The sequence below is a fragment of the Babylonia areolata genome, chromosome 11 (genome assembly GCF_041734735.1).
Source record: "Babylonia areolata isolate BAREFJ2019XMU chromosome 11, ASM4173473v1, whole genome shotgun sequence".
NCBI classification, from domain to species: Eukaryota; Metazoa; Mollusca; class Gastropoda; order Neogastropoda; family Buccinidae; genus Babylonia; species Babylonia areolata.
In genome coordinates, this window is record NC_134886.1 from 43,308,965 (window position 1) to 43,331,024 (window position 22,060).

Sequence of the window (22,060 nt, forward strand, 5' to 3'; positions counted from 1 at the left end):
TCATGACTGTGAAGAATATGTGATGACTTTTCTCTGTGCTATTGTTCTTGTGTTTTTCTGCTGTTGTCATCTTGTCATCTTCCTGTTGTCAGCCAGATCTATCATTTTCACTATCCTGCTTCTAGTGAAGTCTGTATACATGAAATAAACTTTATTTCCTGATTGGTTACAAAAGATTCCTGTGCTTTGTCTCTCAGCCTGCAGAGAGAACCAGTTCACTTGTGAGGCCTCTGGTAGATGCATCGAAATTGCGAGACGATGTGATCGACGCCCAGATTGTGAGGACGGCAGTGATGAGCAGAACTGCGGTAGGTCTTTGCTGTAAACTGTCAGCACTTTGCATTTGAAGAGTTGCAGACTGATGTCATACCGTAGTTTCATGCATTAGTTTCAGTTTCAAGTTGTCAAAGCATGTGGACTGATTTGTATAAGCTATACCACATCTGCCGTTGGAAAAAAAAAAAGAAAAAAAAAAGAGTAGATGCCTGACCTTCATATAAACCCCAAACATTGATTAAGCCTTGTAATAACATTTACTGGCTTTATTGAAATCTACCCGATTATTCATTGATTTTGTGAGTGATGGTTGTCGTGTTCCATGGTATGTTCTGTTCCTTTTTTGTGGGAGTGAATAATTGATTTAGCTGGTTTTTTCCACATTATTTTTCCTCTTTAAATCAGTAAACTGTGTGAAGAAAGTGATCGCTGCTTTTTGAAATACTGAAAGAAATGTTTGTTACTGTAAGGTTACAAATTTGTGTTTCTTTGATATAACTTCTTTACGTTAAATAAACATTTTATTTGTGCTGTGAGCTCAGCATAATGTTAGTTTAATCTATGCTGTAAAAGAACTCCATTGATAATGTTACGTGTTATCATTTTACATAAATTGAATGTACAGGGCTATCTTGTACTCATAACAGTGATTTGCAGAATCCATTCACTCAGTGGCTGTTTCATTATTTGTACATCAAATGAATTTCTAATGTGAACAAGTATTGTTGGATGTATCACACAGTGTGTGCGCATGACAAGTATTGTGTGTATTACACAGTGTGTGTGGATGACAAATATTGTTGGATGTATTACACAGTGTGTGGATGACTAGTATTGTTGTGTGTATTACACAGTGTGTGTGGATGGCAAATATTGTTGAATGTATTACACAGTGTGTGGATGACTGGTATTGTTGTGTGTATTACACAGTGTGTGTGGATGGCAAATATTGTTGAATGTATTACACAGTGTGTGGATGACTAGTATTGTTGTGTGTATTACACAGTGTGTGTGGATGGCAAATATTGTTGAATGTATTACAGTGTATGTAACAGCATGGATGACAAATGTTGTTGGATGTATAACACATTATGTATGGATGACAAATGTTGTTGGATGTATTACAGTGTGTACAGATCACAAACATTGTTGGATGTATTACACAGTGCATGCAGGTGACAAGTATTGTTGGAGGTATTGCACAGTGTGTGTGGATGACAAATAATGTCCGATGTATTACACAGTCTGTGCTGATGACGAGTTCCGCTGTGGAGATGGTCGGTGCATTGCGGACGAGAGGAGGTGTGACAGGAGACGAGACTGCACAGATGGTAGTGATGAGGAGGAGTGTGGTGAGTTCGATTCTGCTTCCTTCAACCTCGGCATTCTCCATTTCTTTTTGGTTGCTTCTTGTATATTTGTCCTTTTGAATGGATCCTTCTAGTTTTTATTTTGGCAGATTTCCTTATTGATGCTTGCAATTGTGTATGTTCAAATTAAAAGCATTGAGTGTGTTTGATTTTTATGTTGGCTCATTTGGGTGTTGGGGGGAGAACTTGTAACAGCAAGGGGTGCAGTGTTGACCAGCGGTCAGGGGACCTAGTTCTAAAGAACAGTTCTATTTGATTGGTTGAAAATAATCTGTATTTGTACAGTTTGCTTGAAACTGACTGTTCAGGTTTCATGGGTTGAAAATAATCTGTAGCGGCAGAACATGCAAACTCCTGTAATCAGTTGAAAGCAAACTGTGTTATCTGAATGCTACACTTAATCTTGTGTGATGGTTTAAATCAAAACCAGACAATTTGAATTTATGTGCAATCATTGCTTATGTTTGTGTGTGCACAGAGGGAATCTGTCGCAGAGATGAATTCCGTTGCAATGACGGCACATGTGTTGAAAGACGTCTGCAGTGCGACCGCTTCATTAATTGTCCGGACGGCTCCGATGAGTTTGACTGTGGTATGTGGTAGTATACTCCCGTAGTAACCTGTTATGGCAACATCATTTAGTGAATGCATCAGTGAATAGGTTTTATGCTGTTGATTAGCATCTCTTCCATCTTATCTCTATCTTCTGAATTTGATCTTATTTTATTTTATTTTATTTTGTTTTGTTTTTTTTCATTCCATGTAATTTTTATTATCTTTTTTGGGGGGTGTTGTTTTTGTGGGTTTTTTTCATATCATATGCAGAAAACCCAGTTATGAAACATTTTGTTTAAAAAATATGGAGTCCTGCTTTTTCTTCCAACACTACATGATTTTTCTTTGAAAACATAAAGTCTGTTTAATCTTTAGAACAAATGTGAGAGGGAGGGGGAGAGAGAGAGAGAGGTGGGGGGTGGGGGGGCAGAGAGAGAGAGAGAAACAACATGCATGCTTTTGTATGTGTGTTTGCGTGGACATGCATACGTGTGCATGATTGCATGCTCACTAGCATAAATTCTGATAAATGTCACAGAATCGGTTTGGACAATAAGGGAAAATAAGAAAAAAGATAATTGGATAATATATTGATAAGATGGCCTGTGAGTGATGTCCCCTTATTTTTCTGCTTTATCAATTTATTTTTTCAAATATAATTTTTTTTGACAATGTCCTTGTGTACCCTTGGTGTTTTACTTAACATATAATTGTTGTGAAGTTCTTTGATGATTTGTTGTCCTCTGGAGACATGATAGTCCAGAATAAGAATGTGGTCATTATCTCTAACAGTTCTGTAAGTACACGGGATAAATGTGACATGCTCATGAACCATTATTGCTCTGTTGAGGCAGAAAACAGAGATAAAAAAAGTATTATCTTGTCTACTCAGAGAGGATTAGCATGAACATTGTCTGTCGTGTGTTTGTGATTGGTTGTTTAATATTTTCAGCATGCGATGTGGATGATTTCCACTACTGCAGTGGACAGTGTCTGTTGTGTGTTTCTGATTGGTTGTTTAATTTTTTTCAGCATGCAATGCGGATGAATTCCGCTGCCGCAATGGGCAGTGCATTTCTGGCCAACGCAGGTGTGATGGACGCCAGGACTGTTTTGATGGCAGCGACGAGGATGAGTGCCGTAGGTGTCCACTTATGTTTGTTCATGTGTCCGTTATGGCTATCCCACCATGTGTCACCAGTGCTATTCCCAAACATGTTTTATTAATTCCTGTCCCGACATGTGTCACAGTAATGCCTATCCCAATATGTGTTACAAATGCCAATCCTAACATGTGTCAAGAATGCCAATCCCAACATGTGTCATGAATGCCAATCCCAACATGTCACAAATGCCTATTCCAGCATGTCCTAACATGTGTCACTAACGTCAGTCCCAACATGTGTCTGTCATAACATGTGTTGTTCATGCCAGTCCCAAAATGTGTCTGTCATAACATGTGTCACTAATGCCAATCCCAACATGTGTCACTAATGTGAATCCCAACATGTGTCTGTCATAATATGTGTCACTAATGTCAATCCCAACATGTGTCTGTCATTACGTCACCGATGTCAATCCCAGCATGTGTCTATCATAACATGTGTCACTAATGTCAATCCTAACGTGTCTGTCACAACATGTGTCACTAATGTCAATCCCAGCATGTGCCTGTTATGTGTCACTATTGCCAGTCCTAACCAATCCCAACATGTGTCACTTATGCCAATTCCAACATGTGCCACTAATGTCAATCCCAACGTGTCACTAATGCCTATCCCAACATGTGTCTGTCATAACATGTGTCACTAATGCCAGTTTCATCATGTGTCACTTATTACGATCTGAACATGTTTCATTAACTCTTTCAGTGCCAAGCCTGTTTCATGCTCAGTAACATCTATTTGCCAATGGATGTTTTGGTCACGGAGGGTGATAATCAAAATTGAAAAAAAAAAAAAAAAAAAAATCTAGCATGCAAACTACTCAAATAAAGTAGATATAACCTATATTTTTTTAAAGAAAAATGGACTCACTATCCTGTTGTGACAACTTCACATGAAGTTAAGGATTCTGTGAAAGGAAAATTCCTACAATGACGTGGATGGAAATTTCCATCTTGGCACTATTGGCACACTGGAAGTGGACGGAAATTTCTGTCCTGAGGCACTATTTTGCACAGCAGAAGGGGACAAATTTCTGTCCTGAGGCACTATTTTGCACAGCAGAAGGGGACAAATTTCTGTCCTGAGGCACTATTTTGCACAGCAGAAGGGGACAAATTTCTGTCCTGAGGCACTATTTTGCACAGCAGAAGGGGACACATTTCTGTCCTGAGGCACTGTTTTGTACAGCAGAAGGGGACACATTTCTGTCCTGAGGCACTGTTTTGTACAGCAGAAGGGGACACATTTCTGTCCTGAGGCACTGTTTTGTACAGCAGAAGGGGACACATTTCTGTCCTGAGGCACTATTTTGCACAGCAGAAGGGGACAAATTTCTGTCCTGAGGCACTATTTTGCACAGCAGAAGGGACAAATTTCTGTCCTGAGGCACTATTTTGCACAGCAGAAGGGGAAATTTCTGTCCTGAGGCACTATTTTGCACAGCAGAAGGGACAAATTTCTGTCCTGAGGCACTATTTTGTACAGCAGAAGGGGACAAATTTCTGTCCTGAGGCACTGTTTTGTACAGCAGAAGGGGACAAATTTCTGTCCTGAGGCACTATTTTGTACAGCAGAAGGGGACAAATTTCTGTCCTGAGGCACTGTTTTGTACAGCAGAAGGGGACAAATTTCTGTCTTGGGGCACTTAGAAGAGGGTTTATGCCTGTCCCAACATTCTTTCTCTTTGAAAAACGGTAAATGCATATGTCAAGCAATGCTTCCATTAAAATTTTATCATTTATATTTATTCATCGGTCGCTATTGCGTACCCACACATTCTTCCTATTTGGTGAAAGGTATGTCAAGCCATATGTGTCTATTTCTATTTCATCTTGTGCTGGTAATGCCTTTCCCATGACTTGTAGTTGGGCTAATGATATCTTGCTGTTAATGGGATGTGTGTGTGTGTGTGTAGAACCGGAATGCCGAAGCGACCAGTACCAATGCGCAAGTGGTGAATGTATCGACAGAAGACGTGTGTGCGATGGTCGCCCTGACTGTCGGGACAGCTCTGACGAACGAAACTGTCGTAAGTAAAGCAGTGTCTGTCCTCAGTTGATGGCATGAACTGTAGCAGGCCATTCCCAGTGCTGTACACAATTGTTTCCACTTGTAGTTTGATTGATTTTTTTTTTCTTGTGCAGTTTTTGTGTGATGGTTTCTGTCTCGTATTAATTTTTTTTTCTTGGCTGTATTTTGCGTACTCTTTTTGCTGTTTTTCATTTCGGTGGAAAACTATTCCTGTTTCAGTTTTCCTTTTCTCTTGGAATATGTGTCCTCTTTGACATGTTTTATTTTTCTTTCCAGAAATAGGTTCTTTGCACCATGTTGTGTTGACCTGATTTGATATTTGTATGTCTTTTGTTTGTTGATTACATGTTTCTTTTCAAGTTACTGAACATGTTATCAATTCTTATTTATATCTATGAATGGCATTTGTTGCTTTCAAGTATGTCGTATATTTGGATAATTTTTTTTTCTGTAACATTTTCATCATGTTTTACCAGATGTGTTTCATCAAAGGAGAGGAAAAAAACACCACCACCTGAACGATAGAAAAATGTTCACAATGTTAATGGATGCAAATGAAGCCAATCAGAAAAATCTTTCAGTCTGATACACTCCACCCAGCTGAAACTTTGGGGTTTGTCTGTCCGGGAAAAATCAATAGATTTTTTGTTTTGTTTGTCACCACTAGATGTGTTGCTCTGATTCAATGAATTTGGTTCAAAGTGGAAAATAAATGACAGTACCAGTAACATACTGACCTAATCATGATGTGCACATATAGACCATGCACTCTAGTTACTTGCTTACTACAGTATGGTTGTGTCAGCACTGATGGGGAGTGCTGGGAAAGCTTGACGGATGCATTGATCACAAAGATAAGCCTTTAGATTTCAAAGGCCCCTTTACTCTGAGACACTGTATAGTTAGTATTGAAATGCAGAGGTTCAGTGCCTTTTGAAAGCGCTGTGTCAAAGCAGTGACACTTTTCCCTGCACAAAAACACTCACTGACATGAAGAAGCCATACCATTTAATGAAGTAAAACAAATCTGAATCAAAGTTTGTTCCAAACTGAGGTGCAAATTGAAACAAACTGCTTCAAATCTCTTTATTTCTGAATTTTTCCACATACAGTTAAAATTCTGAATCAAGTCATAAAAATTGTTTAAGTTCTTTTTAAGCTCCATATAAAAAGCGTGGTATTTATTATATTTCAGAATTCCATGTATAAACATTTGTACAGCTGCGCTTACTTAAATTATGTTATCAATATTGGTACATTATGAATATGCATTTGTTCAAAGCAGTATGTTGCCTTTTTCTAGCTTTTGTGTTAACAATTATCGCAAAATTTAATTATTTCGTTTTAATCATCTGTGTAGACTTTGTAGTTTCATTAATTTTCAGTGATTTGTATTTTTGAGGCTGTGAAGAGGATAAAATCACTGTGAAAGAGGAAAAGAAGAAAAAAAAGAAAGAAAAAAACAAACAAAAAAAAAAACATCACCACCCAGCTCATTCTCTGCCTCTGATTGATTCTTATACACTGTATCTTTTGTTGGCATGTGAACAGCAAAGCAAAAGATATATTCACATGTATTTGTTGGGTGGAGGAGTTATTGTCCCTGTCTTCCAGTCTGTCTCTGCCTCCCTTCTTACTTCCCTCTATTCCTTCCTCCTATCTGCCTACCTGTCTGTCTGTTGGTCTGTCTCTTGTCTCTCTCTCTCCATGCCTGTCTGTCTCACTCCCTCTCTCTCTCCCTCCCTCACTCTCTCTCTCTCTCTCTCTCTCTCTCTCTCTCTCTCTCGCTCGTAAATCTGTGTGGTTTTGATTTGTGTAATTGGCAGTAGTCTGCAATGCTTACGTATTTTTTTTGTGTTTTGTTTTAATTCAGCATTGTTTTGTTTTATAAATGCATTTTTTTATGCTTGGGCTGGATTTTAATTTTTTTTTTTTTATTTGAGTAGTGAGTAGTATGCACCTTTTGTAATGTTGGATGAGTGTTGTTTGTGGTCAAAAGATGTTACTGTATGCTCATTTCAGCCACACCTCCCAGCCAATCCTGCTTGCCAGGGCAGATTTCGTGCAAAAACCAGCAGTGTATTGATGCTGGGTTTCGTTGCGATGGGCGTATAGATTGCTCTGATAGGTCTGACGAAGCGGACTGTCGTAAGTAACCCCTGTGCCACAGGGAACCCGACGATTCCTGAATATAATCACAGCTTCAGACTGACCAATAGCGGACCTGTACCAGGTTTTTTATGATGATGATGCCTTGGGATTCCACATTCAGGGAGAGTACTGGGACTAGGTGCATGATAGGGTGTGGGTGGAAATATCAGCAAGAGGGGGGTGGGGAGGGGGGAAGGGAGGGAGGATGGGCCGGGTGAATATTTCATTGTTTCAGACCAACTTTGCTTGGAAAAGGACCCTTCACAAGTGCAGTCACAGAATCTCTGATTTGAGTGCATGTGTCAGGCTCAGAGCTTTTCTGACGTGAGCAGTTGTTGCTGCAATTTGAAACCATGGCTTGAAACATGTATGAAACAGACATTTGACTTATCATGTACTTGGATTCACAAAATTTCACCATTGCAGTGGTAGAGTAGAAAAAAAAAAAAAGGGTGCAGAGGAGGAGGGAGTAAGTGGGGGTGAGGCTAGGGAGTGTTTTTTGGGGAGAAGGGGAAGGGCACATAACTCAGTCTTCTGGACGGGAAGGGCACATAATTTGGTCTCCTGACTTTTGTCATCTGAAAAGAGCATACAAGCCTTCAGCATTATACAACTTCAGCTTCCGGTTGCCATCAGTGACACATTAAAAATGTGTTGTCTGAAAGCTAGATATAGTGCGCTGGCTGGCTTTTAGTTCCAGCATATTTGCAGCATGGCCGTGAGATTAGATCCATTGAAATTATTCTGGTCATAGTTTGATAATGTACACAGTACCATTATTATCTCATCATTATTATTAATTATCATTATATGTATTATTGTTATTTATTATATCACATTATTATTGATACCTATATAGTATTATTCAGTGCATGAGCCACGAAATGCTCCGGAACGGCTGACAAGAAACTGTACAAAAATGTCAAATACCAAAATCAAGTCAGTCGTTCTGATGCTGTATGTATGTACTTGTGTCATATTACCAGCATTCACTTTCTGGTAAGCCTTCTTCGTAGCCATGTATTTCAGCATGCATGTCATTGCTGTATAGATGATAATGAAGCCATTGTAGAAGTGTATGGGAATTTTGTTTTGGAATCGAAGCCAAAATGGGATAGTAATGATAGAGAGACATCAAGTTCAGTAAACATGTTAGGATGTAGGTGGGTGTACACTTCTTGTTTATCAGCCAGAAGTGTTTAGATAAATCTGTCTTATCCAAATTTCCTTTCCTACAACTGTTGTGTGTTCTAGTGTTTATGAAGTTAGGACCAACTTTGTGAAAGAAAAATATGGTTGTGAAAGGGAACCCACTGGAAAGAAGAATGCATGGGCTTTTCAGTGGAAATACAGCAGTTTGGAAAGACTCATACACTGTGCCTACAATTAAATGAGAAAATAAGACAGATATGAGAGGTGAAGAGGAGAATGATTTGCAGTTTGGTCTGAACTAGCAGGGGACAGGAGTAAGCTTTTCCCAGGTGTCTGCAGGTTTGAAGATGAGGGTCCCATGGCATCATCATTATTAACATCATTTTTCCTGAGGTTTCCAAACCAAGTTCTTCTGCTGTGATCAGCATCTACATTTCTTCTAGCACACTGGAACTCACCATTAAAACCAAGTTCTCTGCTGTGATCAACATCTACGTTTCTTCTAGCACACTGGAACTGACCATTAACATGTTGGTGTGATGTGGTGGATTGCCAGTCCCCTCATGTGGGATGGTGTGAGGAAGGACTGACTGACATGAACGACTGACTGGCTGACAATCTGGGCACACCACAATACAACCACAAACAACTGGAGATAGAGAGAGACTGGTGATGAATTTAACAAGCATGTCTCAGCTTCAAGCCATGCATGATGCAGCTTACAAAGGGGGTGTGAATGGAAATTCAATGAGATTGAGTGATTTGGGGCTGTTTGTCATGTTTTCACCACTACGTACACTAGTACATTTGTCTCACTTAAATGCTGTCTGCATCAGTTTGGTTTCCTTTGGTTGGTTTCCAACAACAGTTGAGTGCTTTAAATATGCCTCAAAATAATTCTTCTACATACTTGGCCTGCATGGCTTGGCATAAACATGCTTAATCAAGTTAATGATTTTCATCTCTTTTTCTGTTTGCTAAAGAGACTTGTTGATGTCACATGTGCAAGCAGTTAGTTACTTCAGCTGATGTTTCGCTTGGCACCATTTTGCTTGGGTATTTAACAATTACCGTATTGCAGGTTGTGATGAAGTAATGTTGAAACTTCTGTTTGCATCTTGCCAATAATTGTGAATAGGAATCTTAAGTCAATTTCTTTTTAAGGGTAAAAGTTAACGTTAAAAATCCATAGTCATTTTACGGCCATCGGGGCAGTGATTTCCTGTTCATCGTCCAGGGCTCAGCACAGAAAGGCTGTGCCAATCCTTTCCTTCCATGGTTTAAACTCTTTTTATGTGCTTTTTTTTCCTGATCAAGAGTTCACTCTCCTTTTATTTTAAATCTGTCAAGATCAGTCACTTGTTTGGTAAATGAGATTTTTCTCAACCTGTAGAAATGCAAATTTTATTTTTTCTTCTCAGTGGTTCTTGTTTTTCTACCCATAATGTCATGTTGTTTTTTTGTTGTTTATTCGATGGTACATTTTGCCTCTTTTAAAAAAAAAAATTATTTTGCTTTTTGGTGTTTTTAGTTTTGTTCATTCTTGCCAGTGGTTAATTATGTGTGCTTTTCAACATTTTTTAAGCAGTTTTTTACATGTGTTCTGGACATCTTATTCCTTTTCCCCTAATAGTTCACTTTTGCCTATGGTTAGTTAATTTTTGCTTCATGATATTCTTTAGTTTATAGTCAGTGTTTTAAGCTTGCCTTTCCTTTTCTTATTTAGTTTTCTTTTCCTGTGCTGTGACTACTGCTCATGGTTGTGACATTTGATTAGAAAAGACTTGGCTGATTCTGTTGGATAATGGCAAAGTATCGCTTGAGGATATGCATGGTAGTGTTTTAGAATTCCAAATATATCAGTGCATATATGTTTAAATGTAAGAAGAATGAGAAATGAATTCATCATTTGAGTGGACATATGCTACTTGCTACATAAACTTTTTGTATATTGCACCTTTTTCTGCTTCATTACAGTTGTTGTCAGGAAGGATTGAGGTTGAATATGAGAAAAACTGATCTCATATTTTGATAATTTGCCAGGATATGTTGGCAATCTGAATAAGTAAACGAGTATGTAAATGAGAATTTAGTTTTAGTAACCCGTTGAAAGTGTTTTTTTTCCCCCACTTTGAAATGTATAAAATGGTTTGTAAATAACAATTTATTGCTTTACATTTCTAGAAAGTGAAAAACAAATTTTAAGTTTTGCTGAGTGCTGCATCACTAAATGAGAGCAGGGTCTAGTCCTTAATTATTATTCATAATTATTACCCATATACTGTGTTTGTGCAGCACCTAATTATCAATGAAAGTTGTGTCATTGTGAAATGCAGTGTATCAAATATAATGTGAAAAAGTTAATCTTCTATGACAACCGCGCGTCATCCATCATGAGCTATTAGAATGCTTTTGCGCGAATGGTCAATGTGTTAAGCGCTTTGATTTGATTTGCTTACAAGATTTAGTGCTGTATAAACTGTCATTACTGCCATCCACTTTTTGCTATTTTTTGACACTTGTTTTTCAGTTTTCTTCACAGAACTGTAAATGGTTTCCAGGTAATTGGATCTGTGAAAACTGGTCACAGAACATTGATATCACAACAACCTTAAAACCCTGCCAGCTTCATTTTAATAGCTACAAGTATGAATATAAAGCTGTGGTGTGTTTTGGATACATACATTGTTTTCATTTTAACAGCTACAAGTATAAATGCAAAGCTGTGTTGTGTTGTGGATGCATATAATGTTATCAACTTTTCAGCACTCAGCAGCCGCTAACAGAGTCTGGTGGATTGTCACTTTCAGCCTTCAGGAATCACTGTCGGCAGCAAGGACAGTTTCAGTGTGGCACAGGCCATTGTCTGGACCGCAAGCGCCAGTGTGATGGTAGACCTGATTGCCCTGATCGGTCAGACGAAGTGGGCTGTCGTAAGTAGCTGCGCCCCCTGTGGGGTGACAGCCCTGACCAATCAGCTGAGGGCATTATGGTTCTTGCCGTACCATTGACTCTGTGTACTGCAGCCGACCCTCGGCGATGCCTGTATTCTGGTTCCTTGCTTCATCCCCCCACACCCCATCTTCTCCCTGTTCTCTCCCCTTTCAGAGGACATGGGGCTCTGCTTGCTGGGCCACATGGTGGTGTCTGATGTCGTCATTATCATCATTATTGATATCTATATAGCATGTGTCTATAACCTGGCAGGTTGACATTATCCGGCCTCCTTTGTCTCTTCAAGTACCTACATTCCTCCTGCATTTACCTCTCTTAGGATTGGTCATCCTATGGAACTCTCATCATACAGCTAGTCTGTTGTAATAGCGAAGCTTGAGGATTATCACAGTTACGTATATATGACAAAGCTGGAGTACTTGCAGTTATGTATATATGACAAAGCTGGAGTACTTGATATATATTTGCTGTTTAACGGTCACTCTCATTGTCTGTGCTTGTAACCTCTTATAAGCTGCACCTCAAAGAATTACTTTTCTTTCATGTGGTTGTCTGCCTTGAAGTATTGCATCAATGTTTGTATTTCTTTGGGGATTTGATGAAAAGAATTTACTTTGGAAATTTGACTTGATGGGACTCATGCCGTTGCAGATAAAAATTTTTTAAAAAAACAACAAAAAACTATGCTTCACTAACTACTCTGCTTACGCCTTTGTTTTCATTGACTGGTAGTGGAATACAGGCATGAAATATTTTGCGGTAAATAATGCGCTTACCGGCAATCATGTAGAAAAGAGGTTTTGAAAATGTTTTCCTGTGATAACTGTCTGCTGATCTTGAGCCTATAAAAGTGCTGTAAGACTTTGTGTAAATATGTTGAGAACTCAGCACAGTCATGCTGTTTTTCTTGACTTCCATCTGATGATCTTAACATTCCTTTTTTTTTTTTTTTTAATGAGATGCTCAGGCAGTTTCTTTTTGTTCTTCCTGAAGTAGCATGATGAGCTGATTCACGTCTTAGTTTTTCACATAAATAACAGAGAATATTTCCATTTCATTCATCTGCTTGTATGTTTGACACACTTGGTATGATTATGTATGTTTGTCACAAAGATAAAATCATCAGGCAATATTGGTCACAAAGGAAAGTGTTTGTCACAAAGATAAAATCATCAGGCAATATTGGTCACAAAGGAAAGTGTTTGTCACAAAGATAAAATCATCAGGCAATATTGGTCACAAAGGAAAGTGTTTGTCACAAAGATAAAATCATCAGGCAATATTGGTCACAAAGGAAAGTGTTTGTCACAAAGATAAAATCATCAGGCAATATTGGTCACAAAGGAAAGGTAAAGGAGGTTCAAGTAAAGACTAAGACTTCAGCTTTCTTATACGTAGAAGCAACAGACAGTGACAGTGGTTTCTAATACTGTTTATAATATGGGAAATAAAATGTTTGTGATTCATGCTGGAACTGTATGCATGCTGATATGAATTGATACCCAAAGCAGAGCATTAGACCAGATCATGATGACATTGAATTACTAGGGAAAGCAAAGCATTAGATCAGAGCATGCAGATGAAGAATACCAACCCAAGGCAAAGCATTAGATCAGAGCATGCAGTGAATATCTACATAGCTGAAGCAAAGCATTGTATCAGAGCATGCAGTGAATATCTACATAGCTGAAGCAAAGCATTGTATCAGAGCATGCAAAGAATGAATACCCGAAGCAAAGGGATCAGCCAATAGCATGCTGAAAATAACTTCCCAAGGCAAAGCATAAGACCAGAACTTGCAGACAGAACATTTCCGCAAAGCAAAGCATCAGACGAGAGGATGCAGATACAGAATAACTACCCAAAGTGAAGCGTTAGATCATGCAGATACAGAATAACTACCCAAAGTGAAGCGTTAGATCATGCAGATAGAGATTAACTACCCAAAGCAAACCATTAGACCAGAGCAGGAAGTAAATAACTACCAAAGCAAAGCATTAGATCAGAATTTACAGAGAATAGCTTCCCAAAGCAAAGCGATCTGCCCAGAGCATGCAGAAAATAACCACCCAAGGCAAAGCGTAATACCAGACTTGCAGACAGAGAATAACTACCCAAAGCAAAGCGTTAGACCAGATCATGCAGAGAATAGTTAACTACGCAAAGCAAAGTGTTAGACAAGAGCATGCAGAAGAAGGATACTAAGCAAAGCAAAATATTCAACCAGAGCATGCAGAGAATGACTACGCAGACCAGAGCGTTAGACCGGAGCATGCAGATGGAGAATAACTATGCAATGACAGTGTTCAGACCATTAAACATGTGCAGTTTTGTACACTGTTCTCTTCCCAAAATGTTATGTCCGTTCCGCTGATCAGAGCTTGAAGAATGCTGTCAAACTGCGGCTGTTTTGAAACAACATTGCTGACAGCCCTGTCCATCATAAAGTGTAAAGCAAAGAATGGCTGTAACAGGAGGAAGGTGGCAGAATGATAAGGATGGTCATCTGCCAACACAGTGTCTGTGAGGGTCTGGGTTTGATTCCTGCTCTCACCCTTTCTCCCAACTTTGACTGGGAAATACAAACTGTCTAGTCATTCGGATGAGGCGATAGGTCTCACGTGCAGCACACACTTGGAGCACTGAAAAAGAACCAGTGGCAACAAAAGTGTAGTCCTCTATTAAAATTCTGATGAAGAAATCCACTCTGATAGCGACACAAACATATATGCATGCACTCAAGGCCTGACCAAGTGCGTTGGATTAAGCTGCTGGTTAGGCATCTGCCTAGCGGATGTGGAAAAGCGTATATGGATTTGCCCGAACGTATGACACCTCCTTGAGAAACTGAAACTGTGTGGCTGTGACAGGTGCATGTCATGAACTGACTGACAGAATGCCTCATATACTTGGCTTTGTTTCTGTGGCCATCAAATCAAGTGAGGTAAAATTCTGTAGTATGCGAGTGGAAGAGATAAGCAAGGAATATGCTTTTTTTGGTTACATCCAGCCTTTGCTTCTGAAGAGGGAATAAAAAATAAGAAGCAAATTTTAAGCAAAAGGAAGAAAAAAAAAATTAAGAAAAGATCAGAGGTGCAAGATCATCATCAGACATCACCATGTTGACTCCCTTGTCTTCTGGATGGGTTACCTGTCTTGTTGTTTCTCACCTGATGGCACCTGTCATCTCACCTGATGGATACCTGTCTTCACTTACCTGCTTTTATCCACAGGTTGTCTTTCCACAGCATCTGTCCTGTACCTTCATCTGGACCTTGCCTCTGACCTGTATATTCCTGTTTTTGTACACAAATGTATATATACATGCATAATACATTTATATGTATAAAGGCAGTATTCAGACCATACAGTTTGAATGATGTAAGAGGCATCTGAGTTCATATCAGTGAAGTTGATGGTTGCTGCCTGAATTATCCTGTGCATGGTTTTGGTTTTGTTCTTTGTGTTGTTTAGTTTATTTTATTTTATGTTATGTTAGTTTATTTTATGTTGTTGTTTTTTTTCTACAATGGTGTGTTTCTAAGTAAACTCTGCTGTATGTTTACAGTGGGTATATAAAATTTTGTGATGGAAGTTGTAGTTGTATTATGAAAAAGGTAATAACAAGAAGATAAAACCCAAACCAACCAAATAATGAGAAATCTGCATGAAAATGAATTTGAATGCCAGAAAACAAGAAATATATTTCCTGACCACACCAAGTATCACTACATGTAACAGATACTCCGCGCAATTTGATTTTCTTTTTGAGCCTGTTCAGATTCTGCAGAGAAAGTGGAAGGCTGAAAGGAAAAAGACTCATTTCTTGTATCACAGAGTCAGGTTTCAGTCACACACACACACACACACACACACACACACACACACACACACTGTATTCACATTTATATTAGTCATTTTTTCTCTGTGCTTTTTTATGGAAGCTCATCATTCGTTTCCTTTGTCATTCAGTCAGGCTTCAGTCACATGCACACATTGTATGCACATTTATGTTATTAGTCATGTTTTCTGTACGCTCTGTTATAGGAGCTCATAATTTGTTTCCTGTGTCATTAAGTCAGGCTTCAGTCACATATACATGTATGGCAGTGATGTTTTCTGTCCACTGTGATGCCGGCCTGACAGGCATGACAAGCCTGTGGGGTGTGAGTTGTGAGGAGGGTAAGGAGGAGGCTCATGTTTGATTTGTGTCCCCTCACTGTGACTAGTGTTGAGTTGTGTCCCCTCTTTGCGGCCAGTGTTGAATTGTGTCCCCTCACTGTGGCCAGTGTTGAATTGTGTCCCCTCACTGTGGCCAGTGTTGAATTGTGTCCCCTCACTGTGGCCAGTGTTGAATTGTGTCCCCTCACTGTCTTCCAGCTTGCCGGTCGGACCAGTTCACTTGCGTGTCTGACGGCCGGTGTATCCCTGCGCTCCGAGTTTGCAACGGGGCTCCAGACTGCCAGGACGGCTCTGACGAACGGGACTGTGGTGGGTGTCTTGTCTGTGGGGTTTTCTTCCATTGTGGGTGTTTGTGGGTGGGTGAGTGGAAGGGTGTGGGTGTGTGTGTGGTGATGTATAGAAAATGTGGCTGTGTGGTGTGTGTGGTGGTGGTGGGGAGGAGAGGGGGGTAGGGGTGTGGGGGGAGGTGAGAGGGGGCTGTGCGGGGGAGGCGGGTCAGTGAGTGTGTGTGGGGATGGGTGATGTAAGTGTGTGTGTCTGTGTGTGTGTGTGTGTGTGTGATGCTGGGTGAGGGGGGTGTGTGTGGGTAGGGAGTAGGGGGGGTGGGGGGAGGAGGAGGTGGTGTGAGCCCTTTAAGAAACCCTCAGCATTATAATCCAGGAGAACCTCAGTGGTGTGAGCCCTTTAAGAAACCCTCAGTATTAATCATTATCTTCTTATAGTGCTTGGATCCACATGACATGATACACAAACATTAGTTCAACAAACTTTCAGCCTTGCCGTGGCCCTCAGAGAAGTATGGGGGGACTAAAATAAACTTGAATGAATTCAACCTGTTTCCTGGGATTATCCAATGATACAGCAGTGATGTTGTGGAATTAGAATTGTTTCCTGGGATTGTCTAATGTTAGAGCAGTGACCCAAATATTTGTGAAGAGAGCAGTGTTCAGATACGAGGTTGGTATGATGTGCAGGTTGCCGGGACGATGAATTCACCTGTGTGATTGATTCACGCTGCATCCCAAGCAACAGAGTGTGTGACCGCCGCAGTGACTGTGCTGATGGCAGTGACGAAAGAGACTGCGGTAAGAGAAACAGTGTGTGTGTGTGTGTGTGTGTGTGTGTTCTGATTATGACAAGTTAATTCACTGGGGCTTTGACAACAGTGTACGTTCAACTGAAAGTTACAGAATGGTAGAAACTGTATCATATGATGAAAAAAAGCAACAACAAAAACACCAGATGACAAAGACATGAATTCAACTCTTGATTCTGGTCTAGTTTCCGAAAATGAAATCACCACTCAGAAAATCAGTGGTTGTCTACAGAGCCAATCTGCCTGAGTCAGTTGGAGCACTTTCACTCTGGGGGAATGTCAGCAGTCCATGGGTTGTGTTCAGCCAGTACATGTTCAAAATAACTTTTTCCTTTTAAATTGAAGAGGTGCACCACATATTCTGTATTGCCTTGTAGGCCAGACATAACATTATCTGCTTTTGTTTTTTCTTTCGCCTTCAAAGCAGCCCTTGTGTTGCATGCATACACATCTACGAAAAGGAATATGTAGTAGGATGTTGCGTCTACTTGTACATAACCCATTTCATCTGTGAAATATATGGATATTTTTTTCCCCAATCACATTGTTTTTCTGATGTATTTGAAAAATGCAGATCTGTTTTCATGCTATCTGCAGGTTTTTAAGCTGCTTCTTTGTACATGTTTTGGATTCTCAGAGTTTGGAATACAGTTTGTCTAAAAAAGAAAAAAAAAAGGATAATAACTGTAGTAATCCATGGTTTTGATAAAACTAGTCAGAGAAAGAAGGGCCAAAGATGAGTACCCGGTATGAACATGCAAGTCCGACCACTCTCGATCCAAAACTGAGTGATAAACAGACCTCTACGGTAAAGGTTAAAGATCCCTTAGCCTTTGAGGGCAGTGAATTGATAGTCACTGTTTCTAGGGCTTGGCAGTGGAACATGGAGCCCAGTGCTCTGCTTCTGCTGTTATAGCCTTCCCCAGCCTAAAACAGGTACCCATTTCACTCATGGGTGGGGTGAGAAAAATTGGAGTAAATGGTGGTGTGTGTCCATCGAGATACCTTTTCCATGTAAATACCTTTTCCATGAACACAGCACCATGCCAAAATGGGCCTTGAATCCTGATCACTGGTGAATACCAGACCAGAAGTCTAATGCCCAACGGATTCTGCCACAGTGTTTGTGAGCAAATAAGTGACTGTACTTCCCTCTTCTCCAGATACAACTTGAGTGATGAACACTTGTGAGACTGCTGGCTGGTGTGATGTACAGGTTGCCGGGACGATGAATTCACCTGTGAGGCGGATGGAGAGTGTCTCACTGCCAACAGAGTGTGTGACCGCCGCATCGACTGTGTGGATGGCAGCGATGAAAGAGACTGCGGTAAGATAATGATCATGATAATGATAACGATCTTTTTGTCAGGTGAAGGCCAAAGCCCCGTGCCAAAAGGAGCAACATTGTAAGAGAATTAAAAAAAGATTATAACATGACACAACAAATGGATACTTAAACAAATGGATACTGTATAAGTATCCATACCAACAAACTGACAACACAAAACAAGCAGATATAGCTAATATGATATTTAACAAAATTCACAGGGTAACAGTCTGTAATGTCTTCAGTGCTTTATGCATGTGTTGGGTTTCTCATCACTTTATCATGTACAGGATGTGTGTCTGCTCATGTACAGGGAAGTTCAAACAGGGATTGTCTGCTCATGTACAGGGAAGTTCAAACAGGGATTGTCTGCTCATGTACAGGGAAGTTCAAACAGGGATTGTCTGCTCATGTACAGGGAAGTTCAAACAGGGATAGTTGTCAGACAGTGCAAACCATCTCACTATTAGCATTTACATGGGATGAACATTTACAGCTGCTTCACACTGTATAAGATAATTGTCATGCTTGGCATCATTGTGGTTTTTAGGTGACAGTGTACGCTGTAGTTGGATAAACAATATATAGGATCAGACAGGCCATGTTATAAATAACTTTACACAAAGTTTTTGGCTTCCCCCTCAAACATGTTTCTGTCTCACTTGTGATTGAATGATTCAAATTTATCTGCTTATAAATCTTTTGATATAGAAGTTAGTGGCCTTGTTAGAGAAGGACTACAGACTGTACAGAGGTAACTTATCTTCTGCAAGATGTACACGACAAAGTCAGGAACTGCTTGTCATACCCTGAGATCTTAAGATGAGTTGACATGGTATGTGTTCACAGTCTGTAGAGATGATGAATTTACCTGTGTATCGGATGCCCGGTGCATATCATCCCGCCGAGTGTGTGATCAACGAAGAGACTGTGCTGATGGAAGTGATGAAGAGAATTGTGGTAAGTTCACACTGCTCTGCCTTTTTCATCATGTGTTTGTTTTGTGGAAATAGCATTTAACAACACATACTTAACCATGGTCACATAATTATATGGCTCGATGGGCGATCGGGCTAAAATTAAGGCGTGATCGATTCATGGACACTCTGGTCTAGCAATATATGTTATAATATTAAAAGCATGTAATGTGGAAATAGCAATATATATTATAATATAAAAAGCAAATAATGTGGGAACATCAATATATGTTATAAAAAGCACATAATGTGGAAATAGCAATATATGTTATAATATAACATAATCCAATACAGTATTTTTGTACCCAGACAATTGAAAGTCCACTAGATATCATCGCTTTTTAACATTAATGTCATGGACAGTATTTTATTGGTATACAAATTGGGAAGAATGTATAACACTGTAATTAACTTTCTTTGAATATTGGTTACCCAAACAGTATTGTTTATTCTTCAAGAAACTATAATAAAAAATAAAAAAATATTTTTTTAAAAAAAAGAAGAAGAAAAAACAACAACAAACATTTATTTGTGAAAAAAGCAATGTTCAGATACCTGGTTGGTATGGTGTTCAGGTTGCCAGGACGATGAATTCACCTGTGTGTCTGATTCACGCTGCATCCCAAGCAACAGAGTGTGTGACCGCCGCAGTGACTGTGCTGATGGCAGTGACGAAAGAGACTGCGGTAAGAGAAACAGTGCACACTCTCACTCTGCTGTATGAAGGCTTCATTGTATCAGCTGATGAAAAAGCAGTTCCAATGAAGGATTCAGAATGGTAGAAATTGTATCTGCTGATGAAAAAGCAAATAGCAGAACAGATAAACTGAGGATAGTACAGAATAACAACTGAGTTGACAAGAACATGAAATCAACTTCGATTCTGATCCGTTTTCGTAAGATAACGTCACCAATCAAAAACAACACCTGTGGGCAGTTGACAGTCCACAAAATATCATAAGATTGTTTGTTTGGTGTTCTTTTTTTGTTCTTTTTTTCTTTTTTACATGAATGTCCCTAACACAATAGATATAACCCATGTATTTGTGAAGAGAGCAGTGTTCATATACCAGGTTGGTACGGTGTTCAGGTTGCCAGGACGATGAATTCACCTGTGTGATTGATTCACGCTGCATCCCAAGCAACAGAGTGTGTGACCGCCGCAGTGACTGTGCTGATGGCAGTGATGAAAGAGACTGCGGTAAGAGAAACAGTGCACACTCTCACTCTGCTGTATGAAGGCTTCATTGTATCAGCTGATGAAAAAGCATGCCACTGAAGGATTCAGAATGGTAGAAATTGTATCTGCTGATGAAAAAGCAAATAGCAGAACAGATGTAAGTACAGAATAACAATGGAGTTGACAAGAACATGAAATCAACTTCGATTATGATCCATTTTCCTAAGATAATGTCACCAATCAAAAACAACACCTGTGGGCAGTTGACAGTCCACTAAATATCATAAGATTGTTTGTTTGGTGTTATTTTTTCTTTTCTTCTTTTTTTGTTTTTTACATGAATGTCCCTAACACAATGGATATAACCCACATATTTGTGAAGAGAGCAGTGTTCAGATACCAGGTTGATATGGTGTTCAGGTTGCCAGGACGATGAATTCACCTGTGTGTCTGATTCACGCTGCATCCCAAGCAACAGAGTGTGTGACCGCCGCAGTGACTGTGCTGATGGCAGTGACGAAAGAGACTGCGGTAAGAGAAACAGTGCACACTCTCACTCTGCTGTATGAAGGCTTCATTGTATCAGCTGATGAAAAAGCATGCCACTGAAGGATTCAGAATGGTAGAAATTGTATCTGCTGATGAAAAAGCAAATAGCAGAACAGATAAACTGAGGATAGTACAGAATAACAACTGAGTTGACAAGCACATGAAATCAACTTTGATTCTGATCCTTTTTCCCAAGATAACATCACTAATCAAAAACAACACCTGTGGGCAGTTGACAGTCGACTAAATATCATGAGATTGTTTTGGTATTCTTTCTTCTTTTTTTTTTCTTTTTTGTTGTTGTTGTTTTCTTTACATGAATGTCCCTAAAACAAATGTCATGGACAGTATTTTATTGGTATATACATTGTGAAGAGTATATAACTTTATGATCAACATCTTCTTCCACTTAACGACCAACATCAGTATGCTGATGAAAATTGTCTTCTTGTCGGAGGTTGCTGTTGGGCACAGTTTAGCTGGGCTGCTGAAGGATGTTCTGTTAGATAGGGGAGATTGGGCACAGTCCACTGGTCTGTTCGCTTTCTCTAGTTTGGTTGCTAAAAAGAGTGCAGTTTATTTTACAAGAAACTGTGATAAAATAGATTTAACCCACATACTTGTTTAGAGAGAAGTGTTCAGATACCTGGTTGATACAATGTTCAGGTTGCCAGGACAATGAATTCACCTGTGTGTCTGATTGACGCTGCAGTGTTAGAGCAGTGACCCAAATATTTGTGAAGAGAGCAGTGTTCAGATACCAAGTTTGTATGATGTGCAGGTTGCCGGGACGATGAATTCACCTGTGTGATTGATTCACGCTGCATCCCAAGCAACAGAGTGTGTGACCGCCGCAGTGACTGTGCTGATGGCAGTGACGAAAGAGACTGCGGTAAGAGAAACAGTGGTCACTTTCACTCAGTGGTATGTTTGGTCTGAGGGGTTTTGACACTGGTGTAAGTTTGACTGAGGGAAATTGTATCAGCTGATAAATAAGCAGATAACAGAGTTGAGTTAAGGGCAAATTGCGATCACATTCAGTTGAAATTTTATGTAGTATTAGATTCGGTTTCCATTCAGTTTGATTGCAAAC

At 39.7% G+C, this 22,060-nt stretch overlaps 1 protein-coding gene across 14 annotated transcripts in view; it reads left to right on the forward strand.

Moving 5' to 3' along the window:
- LOC143287757 (basement membrane-specific heparan sulfate proteoglycan core protein-like) overlaps positions 1-22,060 on the forward strand; it is a 310,798-nt gene that overhangs the window by 148,441 nt on the left and 140,297 nt on the right. For 12 of the 14 annotated variants that reach the window (XM_076596017.1, XM_076596019.1, XM_076596021.1 and 9 more), the window contains 13 exons: positions 198-308; positions 1,521-1,628; positions 2,125-2,238; positions 3,234-3,341; positions 5,283-5,396; positions 16,037-16,147; positions 16,813-16,923; positions 18,151-18,261; positions 19,111-19,221; positions 19,814-19,924; positions 20,329-20,439; positions 20,839-20,949; positions 21,749-21,859. In XM_076596017.1, coding sequence (XP_076452132.1) covers positions 198-308; positions 1,521-1,628; positions 2,125-2,238; positions 3,234-3,341; positions 5,283-5,396; positions 16,037-16,147; positions 16,813-16,923; positions 18,151-18,261; positions 19,111-19,221; positions 19,814-19,924; positions 20,329-20,439; positions 20,839-20,949; positions 21,749-21,859 — 1,443 coding nt within the window. The remainder of the gene's footprint in view (positions 1-197; positions 309-1,520; positions 1,629-2,124; positions 2,239-3,233; positions 3,342-5,282; positions 5,397-16,036; positions 16,148-16,812; positions 16,924-18,150; positions 18,262-19,110; positions 19,222-19,813; positions 19,925-20,328; positions 20,440-20,838; positions 20,950-21,748; positions 21,860-22,060) is intronic. The other 2 variants (XM_076596022.1, XM_076596029.1) reach the window with 2 other exon arrangements.